Consider the following 22,167-nt stretch of genomic DNA (forward strand, 5'->3'; position numbering starts at 1 on the left):
AGAAGAATGTATGCTCCTGTGAGTATGCTCACAGGTTTGTCGAGCTGTTGATGCACTTCAATCCCACGCTCCTGATCTTTGGGCACCCTGTGCGGAAGGGAGCGAACAGGTCGGAAGGGCTCCTCGTGGGACTGCTCCTGGACATGGCCAAGGAGGCCATTTACCGGTCCAGGCAACGGGTGGTCGTTCAGCCCCACTGCCTGTCTCTCTTCCGTGGATACATTCGAGCCAGGGTGTCCCTGGTACGCTTGCGGCCTTCCACGAGAGGTGGGCGCCAGAGGGACTGGAGTGCAGCATCACCCCCGGCAACCAAATGTTAATTTGACCATAGTTTTTCAAAAGTATAATTTGATTATTTGTCGGTTTTAGTGCCTCTTTAACAAGGGGACACTTGATTTAAAGTTTACTTTAAAATAGTTGTAGAGCTGTTGAGTTGGGAGTGGCTTAGCCAATCACATGATGTTCACAAGACTCAATAAAACCCCAGCCCGGTGGGTTTGGGATCCACGACGGGGCATGTGGTTGTGAGCCCGATGAATGAACTGGTAATGTGTCGTGTGATTGTTAAACCTTTTGCTAATAAACCAACTCGTTCTTAATAGCAACGTGTTGCTATGAATTCTTAAGCAAAGAACCCATGAAGCAAATACCTTCCAGTGGGGAAAGGCAGAATTCCCAGCTCTGAACTTGGGAAGACTTCCTAAACTCGGATCGTGTCTGTGGTGTCCCTGCACCCTGCTACTGAATCACACGAGGCATGTACTGCAGACACGGTCACTACGTGACCTTCACCTTTATTCCCAGGACCAAGAAGTGATGACCCTGTGTGGGACCTCCCTTTAAATACCTGAGTGCGCAGGTGAGGAGTATCTCCCACAAGTTCATCCCCTGTGGTCAAGGTGTGTATTTCCAGGACATATATAGTGTATAGTGTTGTTGCATGAAGGTTACAGTTGTATTAAGGTTGCATACATGACATCACCTCCCCCTCACGTCTTTTTGTGTCAAAGGTTAAGTCTTTCAGGTAGTCGACGCTCTCTCGTGAAGCGCCGCAGTTGGGGCTCTGGTGGCTGAGCCTTGGCATGCATCTCTGTCACCTGAGGTGATTCCGGCCTGTCCGGGCTGGCCGCAGGGACTGTGCATGTTGGTGAATGTCCTTGTTGATCGTCCACTGGCAGTGGTGTGGGTAACATCTCATGCTCTTCCTCAGGTTCCTCAGTGTCTATGCTGAACCTTTTCTTTACTTGGTTCAAGTGTTTGCGGCATATCTGCCCATTGTTGAGTCTGACCACTATGACCCTATTCCCCTCTCTGCCAATTACGGTGCCCTCAAGCCACTTGGGTCCCAAAGCATGGTTAAGAATAAATAGCAGGTCATCAATTTCTATACACCTCCCCCTTTCGTTACGATCATGGCACTCGGTTTGGGACTGGCGCTTGCCCTCAACAATGTCTGCCAGGGCTGGATGAATGAGGGACAGCCGCGTTTTAAGCGTGCGTTTCATGAGTAGTTCCACATGAACTCCCGTGAGCGAGTGCGAGCGGGACCTGTAGGCCGCAGGAGGCGCGATAGGTGGTACTGAAGGGAGGGTCCTTCGATACGGAGCATGCCTTGTTTTATGACTTGGACTGCACGTTCCGCCTGGCCATTGGAAGCCGGCTTGAATGGCGCTGTCCGGATGTGTTTGATGCCATTACCCAACATAAACTCCTGGAATTCATGGCTGGTGAAGCACGACCATTGTCGCTGACCAGAATGTTCGGCAAGCCGTGGGTCGCGAAAACTGTACGCATACTCTCCACTGTGATGGATGTCGTGCACGAGTTTAATATGATGCACTCAATTCATTTCGAGTATGCATCGACAACAATCAGGAATATTTTTCCCATCAACGGGCCCACGTAGTCTACGTGAACATAAGAACATATAAGAACATAAGAATTAGGAACAGGAGTCGGCCATCTAGCCCCTCGAGCCTGCTCCGCCATTCAACAAGATCATGGCTGATCTGGCCGTGGACTCAGCTCCACTTACCCGCCCGCTCCCCATAACCCTTAATTCCCTTATTGGTTAACACATGACCGTGGCCTGGTGGGCTAGGGCCACGGACTGAGTGGGGCCACTATGGGAGCATTGCCCAGCTGGGCACACGTCGTGCACCTGCGAACACAGTGTTCCAGGTCTGAGTCAATTCCCGGCTACCATACATGTGACCAGGCAATGGCCTTCATTAGCACGATGCCAGGGTGCTCGCTGTGGAGTTCCCTGATGAATGCTTCCCTTCCCTTCTGGGGCATGACTACCCAGCTGCCCCAGTCGGCTTGGATGGTGAGCTCATCCATCCGTCTATGAAACGGTCTGACCTCCTCGGGGCACGCCCCGTGTGCGGGCGCCCAATCCCCAGTCAGAACACATTTCTTTATCATGGACAGGAGGGGGTCTCTGTTGGTCCAGATTTTGATCTGACGGGCTGTAATAGGGGAGCCTGCGGTGTCAAAAGCCTCAACGGCCATGACCATCACAGCGCTTTGCTCCGACGCCCCTTCAGTGGTGGCTAGTGCAATTCTCGGTGCCTGGTACGGCGCCAGCGTGAGAGCCCATCGCTGTATGCGAGCTGACGCATTGGCATTGACAACATCCCTGTTGTCCGGCAGCAAGGCTAACGGCTTGTGGTCCGTTGCTAACTTGAACCGCCTACCGAAAAAAGGTACTGCTGCATCTTTTTCACCCCGTAAACACAAGCGAGTGCTTCCTTTTCGACCATGCCGTATCCACGCTCTGCCTGGGAGAGGAGGCATAAGCCACCGGTTGGAGTCGGCCGTCATCATTATTCTGCTGCAACATGCACCCAACCCCATAGGATGATGCATCACACGTTAAAACCAGTTTTTTTTTTACAGGGGTCGTACAAGGTCAACAGCTTGTTAGAACAAAGCAGGTTCCGCGCCCTATTGAAAGCCCGTTCTTGACCGTCCCCCCAAAACCACACACACTTTACGCAAGAGCACGTGTAACGCCTCCAACAATGTGCTTAAGTTCGGCAGAAAGTTCTCGAAATAGTTCAAAAGTCCCAGGAATGATCGCAACTCCGATGTGTTGCCGGGCCTGGCCGCCCGGCGGATCGCCTCCGTTTTAGCTTCGGTGGGCCGGATCCCATATGCGGCAACCCTCCTGCCCAAAAACTCGACCTCTGGGGCCAAAAACACACACTTGGGCTTTTTCAACCGCAAGCCTACCCGGTCCAGTCGGCGTAGCACCTCCCCCAGGTTTTGATGGTGTTCCTCGGTGTCTCGACCTGTTCTTAGGATGTTGTCTTGGAATACGATTGTTCCAGAAATGGATTTAAGCAAGCTTTCCATGTTCCTCTGAAAGATAGCGGCCGCCGAACGAATGCCAAACAGACACCTGTTGTAGACAAATAGCCCCTTGTGCGTTGTGATGGTGGTCAGAAGCTTGGATTCTTCAGCCAGTTCCTGAGTCATGTAGGCTGAAGTGAGGTCCAACTTGGTGAACAGCTTGCCACCTGCCAGCATGACAAAAAGGTCCTTCGCTCTCGGGAGCGGGTATTGGTCCTGCAGTGTCACTCGGTTGATGGTGGCCTTGTAGTCGCCACAAATCCTGACCGAGCTATCCGCTTTGAGAACAGGAACGATGGGGCTTGCCTCGTCACTGAATTCAACGGCCGAAATTATGCCCTCTCTGAGCAGCCTGTCCAATTCACTTTCAATTTTGTCACGCATCACATACGGCACCGCTCTGGCTTTGTGGTGCACTGGTTTGGCGTCCGGGGTGATGTGTATCACTACTTTGGTGCCCTTGAAAGTCCCGACACCGGGTTGAAACAGTGCCCCGAATTTCTGTAGGACCTGTGAGCATGAGCTTCGCTCCACAGATGAAATGGCGTGCACATCCCCCCATTTCCAGTTCATCTCGGCTAGCCAGCTCCTCCCCAAAAGCACGGGGCCATTTCCCGGGGCAATCCAGAGTGGCAGCCGGTTCTCTGATCCATTGTGTGTTACCACCAAGTTTGCACTGCCTAGCACTGGGATGATCTTTTTGGTGTACGTCCGTAGCCGTGTGTCAATGCGTTCCAGTTTTGGCCTGCTAGCTGTGTGGCCATAGTCTCTTAAATTGTTGGGCGCTCATAAGGGACTGGCTGGCTCCTGTGTCCAGCTCCATGTGCACCGGGATACCATTCAATAAAACTTTCATCATCATGGGTGGCGTTTTGGTAGATGAGCTGTGGACATCAGCCACATGAACCTGCTGAACTTCAGCATCCATGGCTTTGCCCCAAGCATCATTCTGCATTGCAGACGCCTCGTCTGGTTCCTCTGTCTCGTAAATTAGCCTTGCTACAGCCTTTCTGCACATTCTGGCCAAGTGTCCACTGATGTTGCAATTCCTACAGATAAATTGCTGGAACCTGCAGCTTTTCACAGTATGTCTACCCCACACCTCCAGCATGAGCTGAGGTTGTTGTTAACAAAAGGACTGTTGCCAGGCATTCCTCTCTGATTGTCCCTTTGGTTATTTCTAAGCGCTCTGATGGTGGATGTCAATGGCCCCATCATGGGACACATTGTTCCTCGAGATGGCGTGAATTGCCGATCCCCTTTCCATTGTCCTTGTTACGGGCCCACCCTAGAATCTGTTGCTGCCTGCCTGCGTGGTCTTGAGCCGCATTCACAATGTGAACTACCTGGTCCATCGCCATGTTGGAACCCAGAGCTGCGCGCGTAAATTAGCTTGGTCTCCTTTTCCCCTCCCATGAAGGTCTGAGCCATCAACGCCACCCTTTCTAAAGTCAAGTCCTTGGTCTCAATGAGCTTCCTGAAAATCCCAGCATGACTAATGCCCTCAATGAAGAAATCACTTAACATCTCCCCCCTGCAGGCATCTGTGAACTTAGAGGCTGGCCAAGCACCGCAGGTCCACAACGAAGTCAGAGATGTTTTGTCCCTCCCGACGCCGGTGTGTGTAGAACCGGTGCCGGGCCGTGTACGCTACACGCCGGTTTGAGATGCTCACTGATCAGCTGGCTGAGCTCTTCAAAGGACTTGTCCGCCGGCTTCTCGGGTGCGAGCAGGTCTTTCATCAGCGTATACGTCTTTGGACCGCAGCTGGTCAGTAGATGCGCCCTCCGCTTGTCAGCCGCTGCCGCTCCCAGCCAGTCCTTCGTGACAAAGCTCTGCTGGAGTCTCTCAACGAAGTCGTCCCAGTCCTCACCCACACAGTAACGTTCCTCTGTGCTACCGGTGGCCATCCTCGTGGTTCGGTGATTTCCGTTTCTCGTCGCCAAATGTGGTGTTCCTGCATCGTGCTACTAAATCACATGAGGCATGTACTGCAGACACGTCACTACATGACCTTCACCTTTATTCCCAGGACCAAGAAGTGATGTCCCTGCGTGGGACCTCCCTTTCAATACCTGAGTGCCCAGGTGAGGAGTGACTCCCACAAGCTCACCTCTTGTGGTCAAGGTGTGCATTTTCAGGACATATATACAGTGTGGTTGCATGAAGGTTACAGTTGTATGAAGGTTGCATACATGACAGTGTCCATTCCAGTGTTAACTCTGCCCAATAAACTCAATTAATATATGGAGGAAGGACACAAGGGGCTGGAGCATCCAGCCAAGCTCAGCATGTGAAGGAAATACACTACTGGGCAGAAACAATGCATCTTCCAGGGGTTTGTTAACTCGCAATATAAAAAAAACAGCCTCTGAGTCAATAATTTAACAAACAGAAGTAGACTTTCAAGAAGAAAACTTCTTAAAAAATCTGCCGATTCCAAATAATCAGGAACTATCTGAACATAGTAAAATGCCGAGAGAACATAGTCTCAGAATAAGGGGTCGCCCATTTAAGACGGCGATGAGGAGGAATTTCATCTCAGAGGGTTGTAAATCTGTTGAATTCTCTGCCCCAGAGAGCTGTGGAGGCCGGGCCATTGAATATACTTAAGGCGGAGATAGACTGACATTTGAGCGATAAGGGAGTCAAGGGTATGGGAGTGGGCGGTGAAGTGGAGCTGAGTCCGTGATCTTATTGAATGGCGGAGCAGGCTCGAGGGGCCAGCCAGCTGATTCCTGCTCCTATTTCTTATATTCTCATTCCTCTGAACAGAGCAATAATGCAGTTAATCATCACCGTTGTAATGTGGAAAACACAGGCTGGTTCAGTGGGCTGGCAGTGTGTCCATTCGCTGATGCGACAGCAGGTGGCAAATTTAAATCTTGAACAAAAACCTTCTTTTCTCCCTCAAACCAACGTTCACAGAATTTGAACAACATGCAGGAGACTTACTTTCTGGGTGTGGCGGCGGCAGCGGGGGATCAATGTCAGGCAAAAATTTTAGGTTTCGGGCTTTCGATGTGGAGCAGGGGACTCACGGATGTCTGGGTCTCGGGCCTGCTGCCGCCAGTTGCCAGGGGGACGGTGGCGGGCCCGCGCAGGTTGCAATGCGGACGGTGCCGGGTCCGCGCAGGTTGCAATGCGGACGGTGCCGGGCCAGCCGGTTGCCAGGGGGACGGTGGCGGGCCCGCGCAGGTTGCAATGCGGACGGTGTTGGGCCAGCCGGTTGCCACGGGGACGGTCTCGGGCCCGCGCCAGTTGCCAGGGGGAATCGGGTGGCGGGCCCGCCATGACAGCGCTCTCCCTGTTCCACGAGACGCCGCTGTCGCCCTTCACCGAGAGCCAGGTCCTGCAGGCCGCCTTCGACCGCGACCCCAGCCCGTACAAAATGTTCCTGGGCACCAAAGGTAGGCCAGAGCGACGAGAGGGGACCGGGGGCGAGCTGCTGGGCCCGTCAGTGTGGAGCAATAATGCAGTTAACCATCACTGTTGTAATGTGGGAAACGCAGCCGCCCAGCAAGATCCCACACACAGCATTGTGACAATGGCCCGCCTAATTGGTTTTTGTGATTTTGGTTGAGGGATAAACATTGGCCCCACGACACCAGGGATAACTCCCCTGCTCTTCTTTGAATATAGCCCCATGGAATCTTTTACATCCACCCAAGAGAGCAGACAGTTGGTTTAACGTCACATCCGAATGGTGGAGCCTCCGACAGTGCGGCACTCCTTCAGCACTGCCCCTCCGACAGTGCAGCACTCCCTCCCACACGGGAATCTGTTCAACCTCCGTCGCTGCCAGGCCAGCGCCAAGGTCGACCCATCCTCCGTCATCGAATAACAGTATGCAGACGACGCTTGCGACTGCACACACTCAGAGGCCGAACTCCAAGCTATCGTCAACACCGTCACCGAAGCATACGAGAGCATAGGCCTTACATTAAACATCCGTAACACAAAGGATCTCTGCCAACCTGACCCCGCCACAACACCCCATGGTTATCAAAATCCACGACAAGGCCTTGGACAACGTGGACCATTTTCCATACCTCGGGAGCCTACTGTCAACTCGGGCAGACATCGCTGACGAGGACCAACACCGCCTTCAGTGCGCCTGAGGAAGAGAGTGTTTGAAGACCAGGACCTCAAACCCGGCACCAAACTCATGGTCTGCAGAGCAGTGGTGATACCTGCCCCTCCTATATGGTTCAGAGACATGGACCATGTACAACAGGCACCTCAAAACGCTGGAGAAGTACCACCAGCGCTGCCTCTGCAAGATCCTGCAAATCCACTGGCAGGATAGGTGCACCAACGTCAGTGTTCTCGCTCAGGCCAATATCCCCAGCATCGAAGCATTGACCACGCTTGTTCAGCTCTGCTGGACAGGCCACATCGTCCACATGCCTGACAAGAGACACCCAAAACAAGCGCTCTCCTCGGAGCTCCAACACAGCAAGCGAGCCCCAGGTGGGCAGAGGAAATGCTTCAAGGAGTCCCTCAAAGCCTCCTTGAAAAAATTTTAACATCGCCACCGACACCTGAGAAACCTCCAGTCTCTTCGGCAAGAGCAAGCTGAAGCGAAACGTCAATAGCGGAAGGAGCGCGCACCAACCCAGGCACCCCACCCACCTGTTCCTTCAACCACTGTCTGCCCAACCTGTGACAAAAGACTGTCGGTCCCGCATTGGACCCTTCAGTCACCTGAGAACTCATTTTTAGTGTGGAAGCAAGTCATCCTCGACTCCGAGGGACTGCCTATTATGATGATTGCCTCAGTGCAGCGCTCCCTCCGTGCTGCTCTGGAGTGTCGGCCTGGATTTAATCCACGACCTTCTGACTCAAGCAAGAGAGGAGCAGGTCCTTAAAAAATAGGATTGAGATTCACGGCCTGTACTCACAAGCCTAGAATTCCTGCTTGCTGTTAATTTTAAACTGATTTTTAAAAACCACCGATCTGAAAATCTCGGCCATGGACCCCAGAAGCAAGGGAGGAAAAGTTGCACTCCGGCCAGTCCAAGTCACCTGTCCGAAGTTGGAAGTGGGGAGGCCCCCCCCATCCCCCTGGCCCAATTGTGGCCAGGACCCACGAAGATCAAGACTAGGGTGGCAATTGGATTTTGGATTTTGGCCCAAGCGCCCCTTAAAATGTGGGCAGTTGGGCAACCAAGATTCAGTGCACCCACACTGGTTACTTCAAATAGAAAACTTCATAAAATCGTACATCACAGAGGGAGGCCATTGCCTGCGCCAGCTCTTTGAAAGATCTACCCAGTGACTTGGAATCACCTTAACATTACAGAAACAGGCCATTCGGCCCAACTCATCCATGCCAGGTTTATGCTACACCAGTCTCCACTCACCCCATTTCATCTCACCCTATCAATATATCCTTCTATTCCTTTTTCCTTCACGTTCCTATCCAGCTTCCCCTTAAGTGCATCTATGCTATTGGCCTCAATCACTCCCTGTGGTAGCGAGTTCCACATGCTCACCACTCTCTGTGTAAAGAAACTTCTCTTCAATTCCCTTTTGAAAGTTGCTGCTCTCTGACCTACATTGGCTTAGAGTGAAGCAATGCCGCAATTTCAAAATTCCGAAAAAGAGGGTGGGGAGGGAGAGGGAAAGAGAGAGGAGAGAGGAACGGGCGAGGGGGAGAGAGGAAGGGGTGAGGGGGAGAGAGGAAGGGGCGAGGGGGAGAGAGGAAGGGGCAGGGGGGAGAGAGGAAGGGGCAGGGGGGGCAGGGGCAGGGGGGAGAGAGGAACGGGCAGGGGGGAGAGAGGAACGGGCAGGGGGGAGAGAGGAAGGGGCAGGGGTGAAAGAGAGAAAGAAAGGTGGGGGGAAGAGAGAGAGAAGGGGGGGAGGAGAGAGAGAAAGGGGGGAGGAGAGAGAAAGGGGGAGGAGAGAGAGAAAGGGGGGAGGAGAGAGAGAAAGGGGGGAGGAGAGAGAGAAAGGGGGAGAGAGAGAGAGAAAGGGGGGGAGAGAGAGAGAAAGGGGGGGGAGAGAGAGAAAAAGGGGGGGAGAGAGAAGGGGGGGAGAGAGAAGGGGGGGAGAGAGAAAGGGGGGAGGAGAGAGAGAAAGGGGGGAGGAGAGAGAGAAAGGGGGGAGGAGAGAGAGAAAGGGGGAGAGAGAGAGAGAAAGGGGGAGAGAGAGAGAGAAAGGGGGGGGAGAGAGAGAAAGGGGGGGGAGAGAGAAGGGGGGGAGAGAGAAAGGGGGGGGAGAGAGGAGGAGAGAGAGAAAGGGGGGAGGAGAGAGAGAAAGGGGGAGAGAGAGAGAGAAAGGGGGGGGAGAGAGAGAGAAAGGGGGGGAGAGAGAGAAAGGGGGGGGAGAGAGAAGGGGGGGAGAGAGAAAGGGGGGAGAGAGAAAGGGGGGGGAGAGAGAAAGGGGGGGGGGAGAGAGAAAGGGGGGGGGGAGAGAGAAAGGGGGGGGGGAGAGAGAAAGGGGGGGGGAGAGAGAAAGGGGGGGGGGAGAGAGAAAGGGGGGGGGAGAGAGAAAGGGGGGGGAGAGAAAGGGGGGGGAAGAGAGAGAAAAGGGGGGGTGAGGAGAGAGAAAAGGGGGGGGGGGAGAAGAGGAAGGAGGAAGAGGAGTGGAGACCAAGAGTCTGTCAGAATTGGTGGCAGAATTGTTTGAGCATAGCAATATTAGGAGGGGAGCTGGGTCCAACAGCTTTGTGGGAAAGTGGCAAGGAGAATGGATCCCAAACAGTCCCTGCTCCCCTCCTCTCCCCATCGATCAGCCTCCCTCCTTTGTCTATATCGGAAGACCATTTTGCCCTACCTGGCCGCCTTCCCACCCCTCACCACCATCATTCTGATGCTGACTTTGCATTCAGTCTGAAAGCAACCATTTGAGAGTTTGCCTTCTGCAGACTTTAAACAAACATAAATTCCTACAAGCAAACAGAAAGTCACCTCACAAAACATTTAAAAATTCCTGGCTTTTAGAAGAACCAAATCCTTTCACTCTGTCAACTTTTTGTCTGTTCTCGAATTCTCGATGAACAATCTTTGACAAAGTGCAGGTGTGTACGTGACCCAACACTTAATAGAGAAGTTGTTAATTTTTTAAATGAGATCTACCAGAAATAAATCTTTGGGAGTTCAATCTCTGGTTTGTTTCAAAGTCTTTTGGGCTCAGGTAGGGAGCCAAGAAATTCTCAAATCTTTACAGGATGAGGGGGTCACGCTCTACAACCCTGAACCCCCGGTTCAGGTTGCATACTGGGAAATTCTACACACTAGATTGCATGCTGGGAAATTCTACAAACTGTCGACTACATGCTGGAAAATTCTACAGACCGTAGACTGCATGCTGGGAAATTCTACACATTGCACCTGCTTAGAATGCACGGGTGTAATTGGAAGCTTTGTGGGATTTTACTGAAGCAAAAATTTCCAGCCAAGGTTTTTGAGTCAGGCCGAGGCGTTGAAGATATTGGAGAACAAAACACAACAAACACAAATGTTAAATCGATTAATTGAATATTTGAAATGCTGTAACATGACCAACAGTTCTATTTTTACCCCCATCTTGATCATCATGAGGAATAGAATTTGAGGACAAAATATTACGGATGCTGGAAATCTGAAATTTAAACAAAGAAAATGCTGAAAATTCTCAGCAGGCCAGGCAACATCAGTGGAGAGTCAATGTTTCAGGTCAATGACCTTTCGTCAGAACTGCAAAAAGTTAGAGATGCAACAGGTTTTAAGCAAGTACAGAGGCAGGGAAAGGGGGTATGGGAGGTCTGTGGTAGGGTGGAAGGCAGGAGAGATTAAATGACAAAAGGGATGATCGTGCAAGGTGAAAGGAGATGGTAATGGAACAAATAAAGAAACATAGAAAATAGGTGCAGGAGTAGGCCATTCGGCCATTCTAGCGTGCACCGCCATTCAATGAGTTCATGGCTGAACATGCAACTTCAGTACCCCATTCCTGCTTTCTCGCCATACCCCTTGATCCCCCTGGTAGTAAGAACTTCATCTAACTCCGTTTTGAATATATTTAGTGAATTGGCCTCAACAACTTTCTGTGGTAGAGAATTCCACAGGTTCACCACTCTGGGTGAAGAAGTTTCTCCTCATCTCGGTCCTAAATGGCTTACCCCTTATCCTTAGACTGTGACCCCTGGTTCTGGACTTCCCCCAACATTGGGAACATTCTTCCTGCATCTAACCTGTCTAAACCCATCAGAATTTTAAACGTTTCTATGAGGTCCCCTCTCATTCTTCTGAACTCCAGTGAATACAAGCCCAGTTGATCCAGTCTTTCTTGATAGGTCAGTCCCGCCATCCCGGGAATTAGTCTGGTGAACCTTCGCTGCACTCCCTCAATAGCAAGAATGTCCTTCCTCAGGTTAGGAGACCAATACTGTACACAATACTCCAGGTGTGGCCTCACCAAGGCCCTGTACACCTGTAGCAATACCTCCCTGCCCCTGTACTCAAATCCCCTCGCTATGAAGGCCAACATGCCATTTGCTTTCTTAACCGCCTGCTGTACCTGCATGCCAACCTTCAATGACTGATGTACCATGACACCCAGGTCTCTTTGCACATCCCCTTTTCCTAATCTGTCACCATTCAGATAATAGTCTGTCTCTCTGTTTTTACCACCAAAGTGGATAACCTCACATTTATCCACATTATACTTCATCTGCCATGCATTTGCCCACTCACCTAACCTATCCAAGTCGCTCTGCAGCCTCATAGCATCCCACTCGCAGCTCACACTGCCACCCAACTTAGTGTCATCCGCAAATTTGGAGATACTACATTTAATCCCCTCGTCTAAATCATTAATGTACAGTGTAAACAGCTGGGGCCCCACACAGAACCCCATTAGTCACTGCCTGCCATTCTGAAAAGTCCCCATTTACTCCTACTCTTTGCTTCCTGTCTGACAACCAGTTTTCAATCCATGTCAGCACACTACCCCCAATCCCATGTGCTTTAACTTTGCACATTAATCTCTTGTGTGGGACCTTGTCGAAAGCCTTCTGAAAGTCCAAATATACCACATCAACTGGTTCTCCCTTGTCCACTCTACTGGAAACATCCTCAAAGAATTCCAGAAGATTTGTCAAGCATGATTTCCCTTTCACAAATCCATGCTGACTTGGACCTATCATGTCACCTCTTTCCAAAAGCGCTGCTATGACATCCTTAATAATTGATTCCATCATTTTACCCACTACTGATGTCAGGCTGACCGGTCTATAATTCGCTGTTTTCTCTCTCCCTCCTTTTTTAAAAAGTGGGGTTACATTGGCTACCCTCCACTCGATAGGAACTGATCCAGAGTCAATGGAATGTTGGAAAATGACTGTCAATGCATCCGCTATTTCCAAGGCCACCTCCTTAAGTACTCTGGGATGCAGTCCATCAGGCCCTGGGGATTTATCGGCCTTCAATCCCATCAATTTCCCCAACACAATTTCCTGACTAATAAGGATTTCCCTCAGCTCCTCCTCCTTACTAGACCCTCTGACCCCTTTTATAAAAAAAAGATGGGTCTAGAGGAGGTGTAAATGGGAATGGCAGAATCATCAGCAATAACTGATGGGGGCAAAGGTTATGATCTGAAATCGTTGAACTCGATGTTGAGTCCAGAAGGTTGCAAAGTGCCGCATCGAAAGCTGTTACTCGAGCTTATGTTGAGCTTCATTAGAACAGTGTTGGAGGCCGAGGACCAAGAGGCCAGAGTGAGAGTGGGGCGGGGAATTAAAGTGACAGGCGACCGGAAGCTTGGGGTCACGCTTGTGGACTGAACGGAGGAGGTGTTAAGCAAAGTGATCACCCAATCTGGGTTTGGTCTTCCCAATGTCGCGGCGAATTTGAGGAACATCAATAATCTCTCATTTGCGACTACTGTATTGTCAAGCACATAGACTGCATAGTTTTTAAAACAAGTAATAAAAACTGAGTGTTGTATGCGCGGCCTTTCGGCAAATTAGATTTTTTTTTTTTAAACGAGGGCGGGATCAGATTTCCGGCTGGTCTATTTCTGGACATCTGGACAATGAGAGAACAGGCCAGAGAAGAGATCCCTTCCCTTAGTCAACATTCGCGCTTCTTCGCAGGGAAAACAACTAAAAACGAAGGTCAAAAGTTGGATTTTAAGGTGGGGGTGGGGGGGGCTTAAAGATGGAAAGGGGTTGGTCAGTAAGTCTACAAAGTTGGACCGAGATGGCTGAAGATATGGCTGTCAAATGGCGGGGCAAATGCGGATGCATAACAGGCCAGAGTGAGAGGAAGGGAGAGTTTGGGAGGGGCATGGGGTTGTAGGGCTGGTGGAAGCTGCAAAGATAGGGAGGGTGGGAGGCCACGTAGGGATTCAAGCTCTTGGAGATGGCTTTTAAATTTGAGGATTCGGAGGTCTGGGAGCCAGCGCAAGTTCACAAGGATGGGCGTGTGGGTTAGGCTACACACCGCAGAGTTTTGGCAGAATGGGTAGCACACTCGCCTCCGAGTCAGAAGGTTGTGGGTTCAAGTTCCCACTCCAGAGACTTGAGTACATAAATCCAGGCTGACACTCCACTGCAGTGCTGAGGGAGTGCTGCACTGTCGGAGGTGCCATCTTTCGGATGAGACATTAAACCGAGGCCATCTGCTCTCAGGCGGACGTAAAAGGTCCCATGGCACTATTTAGAAGAGCAGGGGAGTTATCCCCGGTGTCCGGGCCAAAATGTGTCCCTCAATCAACACAATAAAAACAGATTATCTGGTCTTTATCACGTTGCTGTTTGTGGGAGTTTGCTGTGTGCAAGTTGGTTGCCACGTTTCCTACATTATAATAGTGACTACACTCCAAAAATATTTCATTGTTGTAAAGCGCTTTGAGACATCCGGTGGCCATGAAAGACGCTATATAAATCCAATCTTTTTCTTTTCCAATGTTTCAATAAATCTGCTTCAGCAGTTGAAAATAAGAAGCCATTTCAAGAAGCGGAGGGAGACGGAATGGTCTGGGTAGGGAATTGCAGGAAATGGAACCTAGGTATCTGAAGGTATGACCACCAATGATGGACTGAAGGGCAGAGAGGATACACAAGGGGCTGTTGACTAAATGGGATTGTTGGTGTTTGCAGAGTACTGTGTGGATGACGGACAATCAAGCATGCTCCCGGTGGTGAAGAAGGTTAAGCAGCGAATGGCTAACGATCAGACATTGAACCACGACTATCTACCTGTACTGGGACTCCCGGAATTCAACAGGGCGGTAACTGCCCTAATATTAGGCAAAGACAGCATCGCGATAGTGGAAAAGAGGGTAAGTCTTTCGGGGAGTTTCAGCAGGTACACTAATTGTCGTTAAACCAGCTGCTGTCAAGTTGCTTGCCCAGGGGAAGCGTTCCTGGTTTGAGCGCCAGCATAGTCACTTCTTTCACAGTCACAGTGTCAGTTGTGGCTCAGTGAGTAGCACACTCGCCTCTGAGTCACAAGAATGTTTGAAGACCAGGACCTCAAACCCGGCACCAAGCTCATGGTCTTCAGAGCAGTGGTGATACTCGCCCTCCTATATGGCTCAGAGACATGGACCATGTTCAGCAGGCACCTCGTAACACTGAAGTACCAACTTTGCCTCCTCAAGATCCTGAAAATCCACTGGCAGGATTGGTGCACCAACGTCAGTGATCTCGCTCAGGCCAATATCCCCAGCATCAAAGCATTGATCACGCTCGATCAGCTCTGTTGGACGGGCCACGTCGTCCGCATGCCTGACACAAGACTTTCAAAACAAGCGCTCTACTCGGAGCTGCGACACGGCAAGCGAGCTCTAAGTGGGCAGAGGAAATGCTTCAAGGACATGCTCAAAGCCTCCTTGAAAAAGTGCAACATTCCCATTGACACCTGGGAATCCCTGGCCCAAGACCGCCCAAAGTGGAGGAAAAGCATCTGGGAAGGCTCTGAACACCGAGTCTCTTCGGCAAGAGCAAGCTGAAGCCAAGCGTCGACAACGGAAGGAGCGTGCAGCAACCCAGGCACCCCAACCTCCCGTTTCTCCAACCCTACCTGTGACAGAGACTGTAGGTCCCACATTGGACTCTTCAGTCACCTGAGAACTCATTTTTAGTGTGGAAGCACGTCATCCTCGACTCTGAGGGACTACCTATGATGATGATGATGTGGGGTCACGTCCCCACTCCAGGAACTTGAGCACATAAATCTAGGCTGACACTCCCAGTGCAGTGCTGAGGGAGTGCTGCACTGTCAGAGTTGTCGTCTTTCAGATGAGATGTTAAACTGAGGCCCCGTCTGCACTCTCAGGTGGACATAAAAGATCCCGTGGCACTATTTCAAAGAAGAGCAGGGGAGTTATCCCCGGTGTCCTTGCAAATAGTTATCCCTCAATCAAAACAATATGTTGTATCATTATCATTATAGGCGGTCCCTCGTATCGAGGATGACTCGCTTCCATGCCAAAAAGGGATGAGTTCACAGGTGTTTCAATGAAGGACCTAATATTCCAGATCCCGAACTACATCCTGAAGGGTGGAAGATGCTTGTGTGTGGATTTGTTTTAACGTATGGTGGCCATTGCACATCAGCCACCACACGGGCTTGACAGAGCTAGGTCTTGGTCCAGTAGCAAGGGCCAACTCTGCTTCACAGACCGAGCGCGTGCACACATTGCAGTGTGGGCTGACCTGTTCTGCCCCTGGGCCCTCACCTCTTCTGGGCCCCAGATTCACGCATCTCCTGGGCCCCAATCACGTCGCTCCACGATCACTCGCAGCTCCTGCGCCCCAACCTCGCCGCTCCTGCTGTACCTGCCCACTCTCCAATCAGTGAACTGGACCCTGATGAAGTCCAATCCAGTTTACAGTGGTATCTGCAGCACCAGACTCTGAAATTTTCAACATGGGCGGAAGCTGAAGCGGCGGACAGCAGAGATAACAAACTGAGCGTAAAAGTAGGTAACTGCGTTTGTTGGCACTACCGGCCCGTTAAATTTAACTATATAGGAATCCCGTTTCTAGCCGGCTGTCCCATGCAGCCTCCCAACGTTTAAACACCGGGGCCCATGGTATATGGTGGTCGTGAAAGGCGCTATATAAACGCAAGTCTTTCTTTCTCATCTGTCACCTCATGCTTTATTTTAATTGACTGCTGTCCTGTTAGAATATCTTTCTATTAAATGGTCTCCGTATTACTAAAAAAGGATATAGAGGCACTGGAGAAGATTTAAGGATGGTACTGCGCGGCAGACTGGAGCTTCCACTCAGCCGGCTCACCGGCTTTTGACATGGAAAAACCGCGCATGCGTGGAAATTAAAATGGGCCACACAGCCAAAAAATATTAAAGGGAACTTTAGTGGCAAGTTCCACATTCTAACCTACATCATGAATTCCCTATTGGGCTTATTAGTGACTATCTTATATTTATGGCCCCTAGTTCTGGTCTCCGCCACAAGTGGAAACATTTTCTCTACATCTATCCTATCGAACAGAATAGTGTCAGCTGTGGCTCAGTGGGCAGCACCCTTGTCTGAGTCAGAAGGTCGTGAGTTCAAGTCCCACTCCGAGACTTGAGCACAAAAATCTGGGATGACACTCCAGCGCAGTGCTCAGGGAGCGCTGCACTGTTGGAGGTGCTGTCTTTCGGATGAGACGTTAAACTGAGGTCCTGTCTGCTCTCTTAGGTGGACATAAAAGATCTCACGGAACTATTTCAAAGAAGAGTGGAATTCGCTACCAAACCTGTGGAATTCTCTATTATAGAAAGTTGTTGAGGCCAGTTCGTTAGATATATTCAAAAGGGAGTTAGATGTATCCCTTACGGCTAAAGGGATCAAGGGGTATGGAGAGAAAGCAGGAATGGGGTACTGAAGTTGCATGATCAGCTATGATCATATTGAATGGTGATGCAGGCTCGAAGGGCCGAATGGCCTACTCCTGCACCTATTTTCTATGTTTCTATGTTAAGAGCAGTGGGAGTTATCCCCGGTGGCCTGGCCAATATTTATCCCTCAATTAACTTCACAAAAACATTATCTGGTCATTACCACATTGCTGTTTGTGGGAGCTTGCTGTGCACAAATTGTCTGCCGTGCTTCCTACATTACAACAGTGACTACATTCGGAAAGTACTTCATATTGGCTGTAAAGTGCTTTGAGATGTCCAGAGGTCATGAAAGGCGCTATATGCAAGTCTTTAAAATTATGAATGTTAAAGAAAGTAAAGACTTCTATCAGGTATCCCCTCAATCTTTTCTTTTCAAGAGAAAGGTGCCTCAGCTTGTTCAGTCTTTCCCAGTAGTTATAACCTGCTCTGGTATCATCCTCGTAAATCTGGATTGTTCCCTCTCCAATGCCTCTTTATCCTTTTTGTAATATTGGTTCTCCTGGGTTCTACTGTAACTTCTGAAGATCGTCAGAAATCTCAGAGTAACACCGATCGGGAGAACCCCCAAAAAAATTGAGCCCATATTTTTACTTATCGAAGTGCTTTTCTTTGCGTTTCTCTCTGTAAGGAATGGAAATTCTTTTTTGATATCCTTTCAAGAAAATCGCCACCCAAGTAGAGAATGACCAGCGTTGAGTGGTGGGCCATGAATTGCTATATTGGCGGCCGTGCCTTCAGCTGTGGCTCCAGGCTCTGGAATTCCCACCCGAACCCTCTCCATCTCCCTGTCCTCCTTTAAGAGCCTCCTTAAAACTGCCCGCTTTGACCAAGCTTTTTGGTTACTCTTTCCGAATGTCTCCTTTGCCTCAAAGTGTCCATTTTTTGCCCGATTACGCCACTGTGAAGGGCCTCAGGATGCTTAAAGGTGCAATATCAATGCAAGTGGTTGATATAGCGCACGAGTTGGCTGCGCACCGCTGATTATCTCTATCTTGTCGCAGGACAATAGCTGAACGAAGTCAAACTAAAGGAAAGGAGGGGAAGGTCGGAGGGTGCATGACGCTTCCAACTGCTGGGTGAAAAAGCACCATTGGCAGAGGCTGAGGGATTGGGTCATCTGATGATCTTGTTGGCTGGTGAATAACGCATCACAAGTGCTGCCTAGAAGAGGGTAAAGGTTGTAGAATCAGCACAGAAGAGGGCCATTCAGCCCATTGTGTCCATGTTGGCCCAAAATATAGGTCCCTTGCAGTCAGATTCAGGTGAATTTATAATGGGGAACAAAGAAATGGCGGACCAGTTAAACAAGGAAGACACAAATGACCTTCCAGAAATAGGGGACCGAGGGTCTAGTGAAAAGGAGGAACTGAAGGATATCCTTATAAAGCAGGAAATTGTGTTAGGAAAATTGATGGGATTGAAGACCGATAAATCCCTGGGGCCTGATAGTCTGCATCCCAGAGTACGTAAGGAAGTGGCCATGGAAATAGTGGATGCATTGGTGATCATTTTCCAACGGTCTATCGACTCTGGATCAGTTCCCATGGACTGGAGGATAGCTAATGTAACACCACTGTTTAAAAAAGGAGGGAGAGAGAAAACGGGTAATTATAGACCGGTTAGCCTGACATCGTAATGGGGAAAATGTTGGAATCAATTATTAAAGATGAAATAGCAGCGCATTTGGAAAGCAGTGACAGGATCGGTCCAAGTCAGCATGGATTTATGAAAGGGAAATTATGCTTGACAAATCTTCTGGAATTTTTTGAGAATGTAACTAGCAGAATGGACAAGGGAGAACCAGTGGATGTGGTGTATTTGGACTTTCAAAAGGATTTTGACAAGATCCCACACAAGAGATTGGTGTGCAAAATCAAAGCACATGGTATTGGGGGTAATGTACTGACGTGAATGGAGAACTGGTTGGTAGACAGGAAGCAGAGAGTCGGAATAAACGCGTCCTTTTCAGAATGGCAGGAAGTGACTAGTGGAGTGCCGCAGGGCTCAGTGCTGGGACCCCAGCTCTTTACAATATACATCGATGATTTGGATGAAGGAATTGAGTGTAATATCTCCAAGTTTGCAGATGACACTAAACTGGGTGGTGGTGTGAGCTGTGAGGAGGACGCTAAAAGGCTGCCGGGTGACTTGGACAGGTTAGGTGAGTGGGCCAGTGCATGAGATGCAGTATAATGTGGATAAATGTGAGGTTATCCACTTTGGGGTCAAAAACACGAAAGCAGAATATTATCTGAATGGCAGCAGATTAGGAAAGGGGGAGGTGTAACGAGACCTGGGTGTCATAGTTCATCAGTCATTGAAAGTTGGCATGCAGGTACAGCAGGCGGTGAAGGCGGCAAATGGTATGTTGGCCTTCATAGCTAGGAGATTTGAATATAGGAGCAGGGAGGTCTTACTGCAGTTGTACAGGGCCTTGGTGAGGCCTCACCTGTAATATTGTGTTCAGTTTTGGTCTCCTAATCTGAGGAAGGACATTCTTGCTATTGAGGGAGTGCAGCGAAGGTTCACCAGACTGATTCCCGGGATGGTGGGACTGACATATGAGGAGAGACTGGATCAACTGGGCCTTTATATACTGGAGTTTAGAAGGATGAGAAGGGATCTCATAAAAACTTATAAGATTCTGACGGGACTGGACAGGTTAGATGCGGAGAGAATGTTCCCAATGATGGGGAAGTCCAGAACCAGGGGACACAGTCTTAGGATAAGGGGTAGGCCATTTAGGACTGAGATGAGGAGAAACTTCTTCACTCAGAGAGTTGTTAACCTGTGGAATTCCCTACCGCAGAGAGTTGTTGATGCCAGTTCATTGGATATATTCAAGGGGGAGTTAGATATGGCCCTTACGGCTAAAGAGATCAAGGGGTATGGAGAGAAAGCAGGAAAGGGGTACTGAGGGAATGATCAGCCATGATCTTATTGAATGGTGGTGCAGGCTCGAAGGGCCGAATGGCCTACTCCTGCACCTATTTTCTATGTTTCTAAAACAGAGCTATCCAGCCTCATCCCACTTTCCAGCTTTTAGTCTGTAGCCCTGTAGGTAACGGCACTTCAAGTGCACATCTAAGTACTTTTTAAATATGATTAGGGTTTCTGCCTCTACCACCCTTTCAGGCAGTGAATTCCAGACCCCCACCACCCTCTGGTGTAAAAAGTTCTCAACTTCTCTCTAATCCTTCGACCAATTACTTTATATAAATGCCCCCTGGTTATTGACCTCTCTGCAAAGAGAAATAGAGTGGATTCACCCTATCCAGGCCCCTTATAATTTGATGCACCTGAATTAAATCACCCCTCAGCCTCCTCTGTTTCAAAAAAAAACAACCCCAGCCTATTTAATCTGTCCTGATAAGTAAAATTCTCCAGTCCTGGCAATACCCTCATAAATCTCTTCTGTACCCCCCTCTATAGCAATTACATATTTTCTGTAATGTGATGACCAAAACCGCATGCAGTTCTCTAGCTATGGCCTAACTAGTGTTTAGAAAAGAAGGTAATTCTGAGAATTCTAACCATGTTCTTATCAACTGCTGCCCTCTCCCAGGCTGACAGTGTGCAGGTACCTGGAAGTGATGCTGCTTTTTTCATGGGAGCACAATTTCTCAAACAGTGGTACACCATAACTCATCCTAAGACAGCAACAGTCTATGTGTCCCTCCCTGCCTGGGGTAAGTCCTTCTGTCATTTGAGAATGGAATTTGCACTGAACAGTTATTGTGCCTTAATCATTTGCAGTGTAGATTCTTCACAGTGTGAAGTGTTTTATTCATCCATATTTGTAAGCATCACACTTTCAAATAACTTCTATTTTGCCCTTCTCGAACCATTTGAAGTTGCGAAAGATCTTTGGAAAGCTTGCTCTTCGTGACATCATCACACGTGTCAACCGTGGCTCAGTGGGGAGCACTCTCACCTCGGAGTCAGAAGGTTGTGCATTCAAATCCCACTCCAGAGACTTGAGCACATGATCCAGGCTGACAGCCCCAGTGCTGAGGGAGTGCTGCACTGTCAGGGGTGCCGTCTTTTAGATAAGACCAAGGACCCATCCGCTTTGTCAGATAGATGTAAAAAGATCCCACAATACTATTTGGAAGAAATAGTGCAGGGAAATTTTCCCATGTGTCCTGCCCAATATTTATCAAACAATATTCATCAACCTCAAATCAACATCACTAAAACAGGTTATCTGGTCATTATCTCATTGCTATTGTTGGGACCCTGTTGTGCTTCCTACATTACAAGAGTGACTACACTTCAAATGTAAGCGAGGTTATGAAAGAATCATAGAACGATACAGCACAGAAAGTGGCATTCGGCCTATCGTGCCTGTGCTAGCTCTTTGAAAGAGCTGTCTCATTAATCCCACTCCCACTTTCCATTCTCCATAGCCCTACAAATTTTCCCCCTTCAAGTATTTATCCAATTCCCATTTGAAAGTTACGATTGAATCTGCTTCCATTGCCTTTTCAGGCAGTGTGTTCCAGATCACAACAACTTGATATGTAAATTTTTTTCTTAAAATGCCGCTTCTTTCTTTACCTTTAGAAAAAAAAATTTTCTGCTTGTTTGTTTCAAGGTTTGTCTCTCTAATTTCACGTAAGTATATAAAAACGTATCGCTCTTGTGCAGTTGTGTAAGGGTAAAGGATGCAAGAGTCTGGCCAGTCAGTCATTGGATGGGAGCAAGGATCAGAGGATGGCCGATTTGAGATACACACGGAACATAAGAACACAAGAAATAGGAGCAGGAGTAGGCCATATGGCCCCTTCGAGCCTGCCCCACCACTGAGTAGGATCATGGCTGATCTCCTACCTCTACTTTCCTGCCCAATCCCCATATCCCTTGATTCCCGAGAGTCCAAAAATCTATTGATCTCAGCCTTGAATATATCAGCTTCCACAGCCCTTTGGGGTTGAGAATTCCAAAGATTCACAACTC

General features: G+C 49.4%; 1 protein-coding gene across 3 annotated transcripts in view; it reads left to right on the forward strand.

Annotated features, from left to right (window-relative positions):
* The first annotated feature begins 6,393 nt into the window (after window positions 1–6,393).
* Window positions 6,394–22,167, forward strand: part of LOC139235043 (aspartate aminotransferase, cytoplasmic-like) — a 117,316-nt gene continuing 101,542 nt past the window's right edge. For all 3 annotated transcript variants that reach the window (XM_070866159.1, XM_070866158.1, XM_070866160.1), the window contains exons 1-3: window positions 6,394–6,767; window positions 14,450–14,631; window positions 20,774–20,897. In XM_070866159.1, the coding sequence (XP_070722260.1) occupies window positions 6,401–6,767; window positions 14,450–14,631; window positions 20,774–20,897 (673 nt within the window). In that variant the 5' untranslated portion in view covers window positions 6,394–6,400. The remainder of the gene's footprint in view (window positions 6,768–14,449; window positions 14,632–20,773; window positions 20,898–22,167) is intronic.

The sequence above is a fragment of the Pristiophorus japonicus genome, chromosome 22, assembly GCF_044704955.1.
Source record: "Pristiophorus japonicus isolate sPriJap1 chromosome 22, sPriJap1.hap1, whole genome shotgun sequence".
In the NCBI taxonomy this organism is placed as follows: domain Eukaryota; kingdom Metazoa; phylum Chordata; class Chondrichthyes; family Pristiophoridae; genus Pristiophorus; species Pristiophorus japonicus.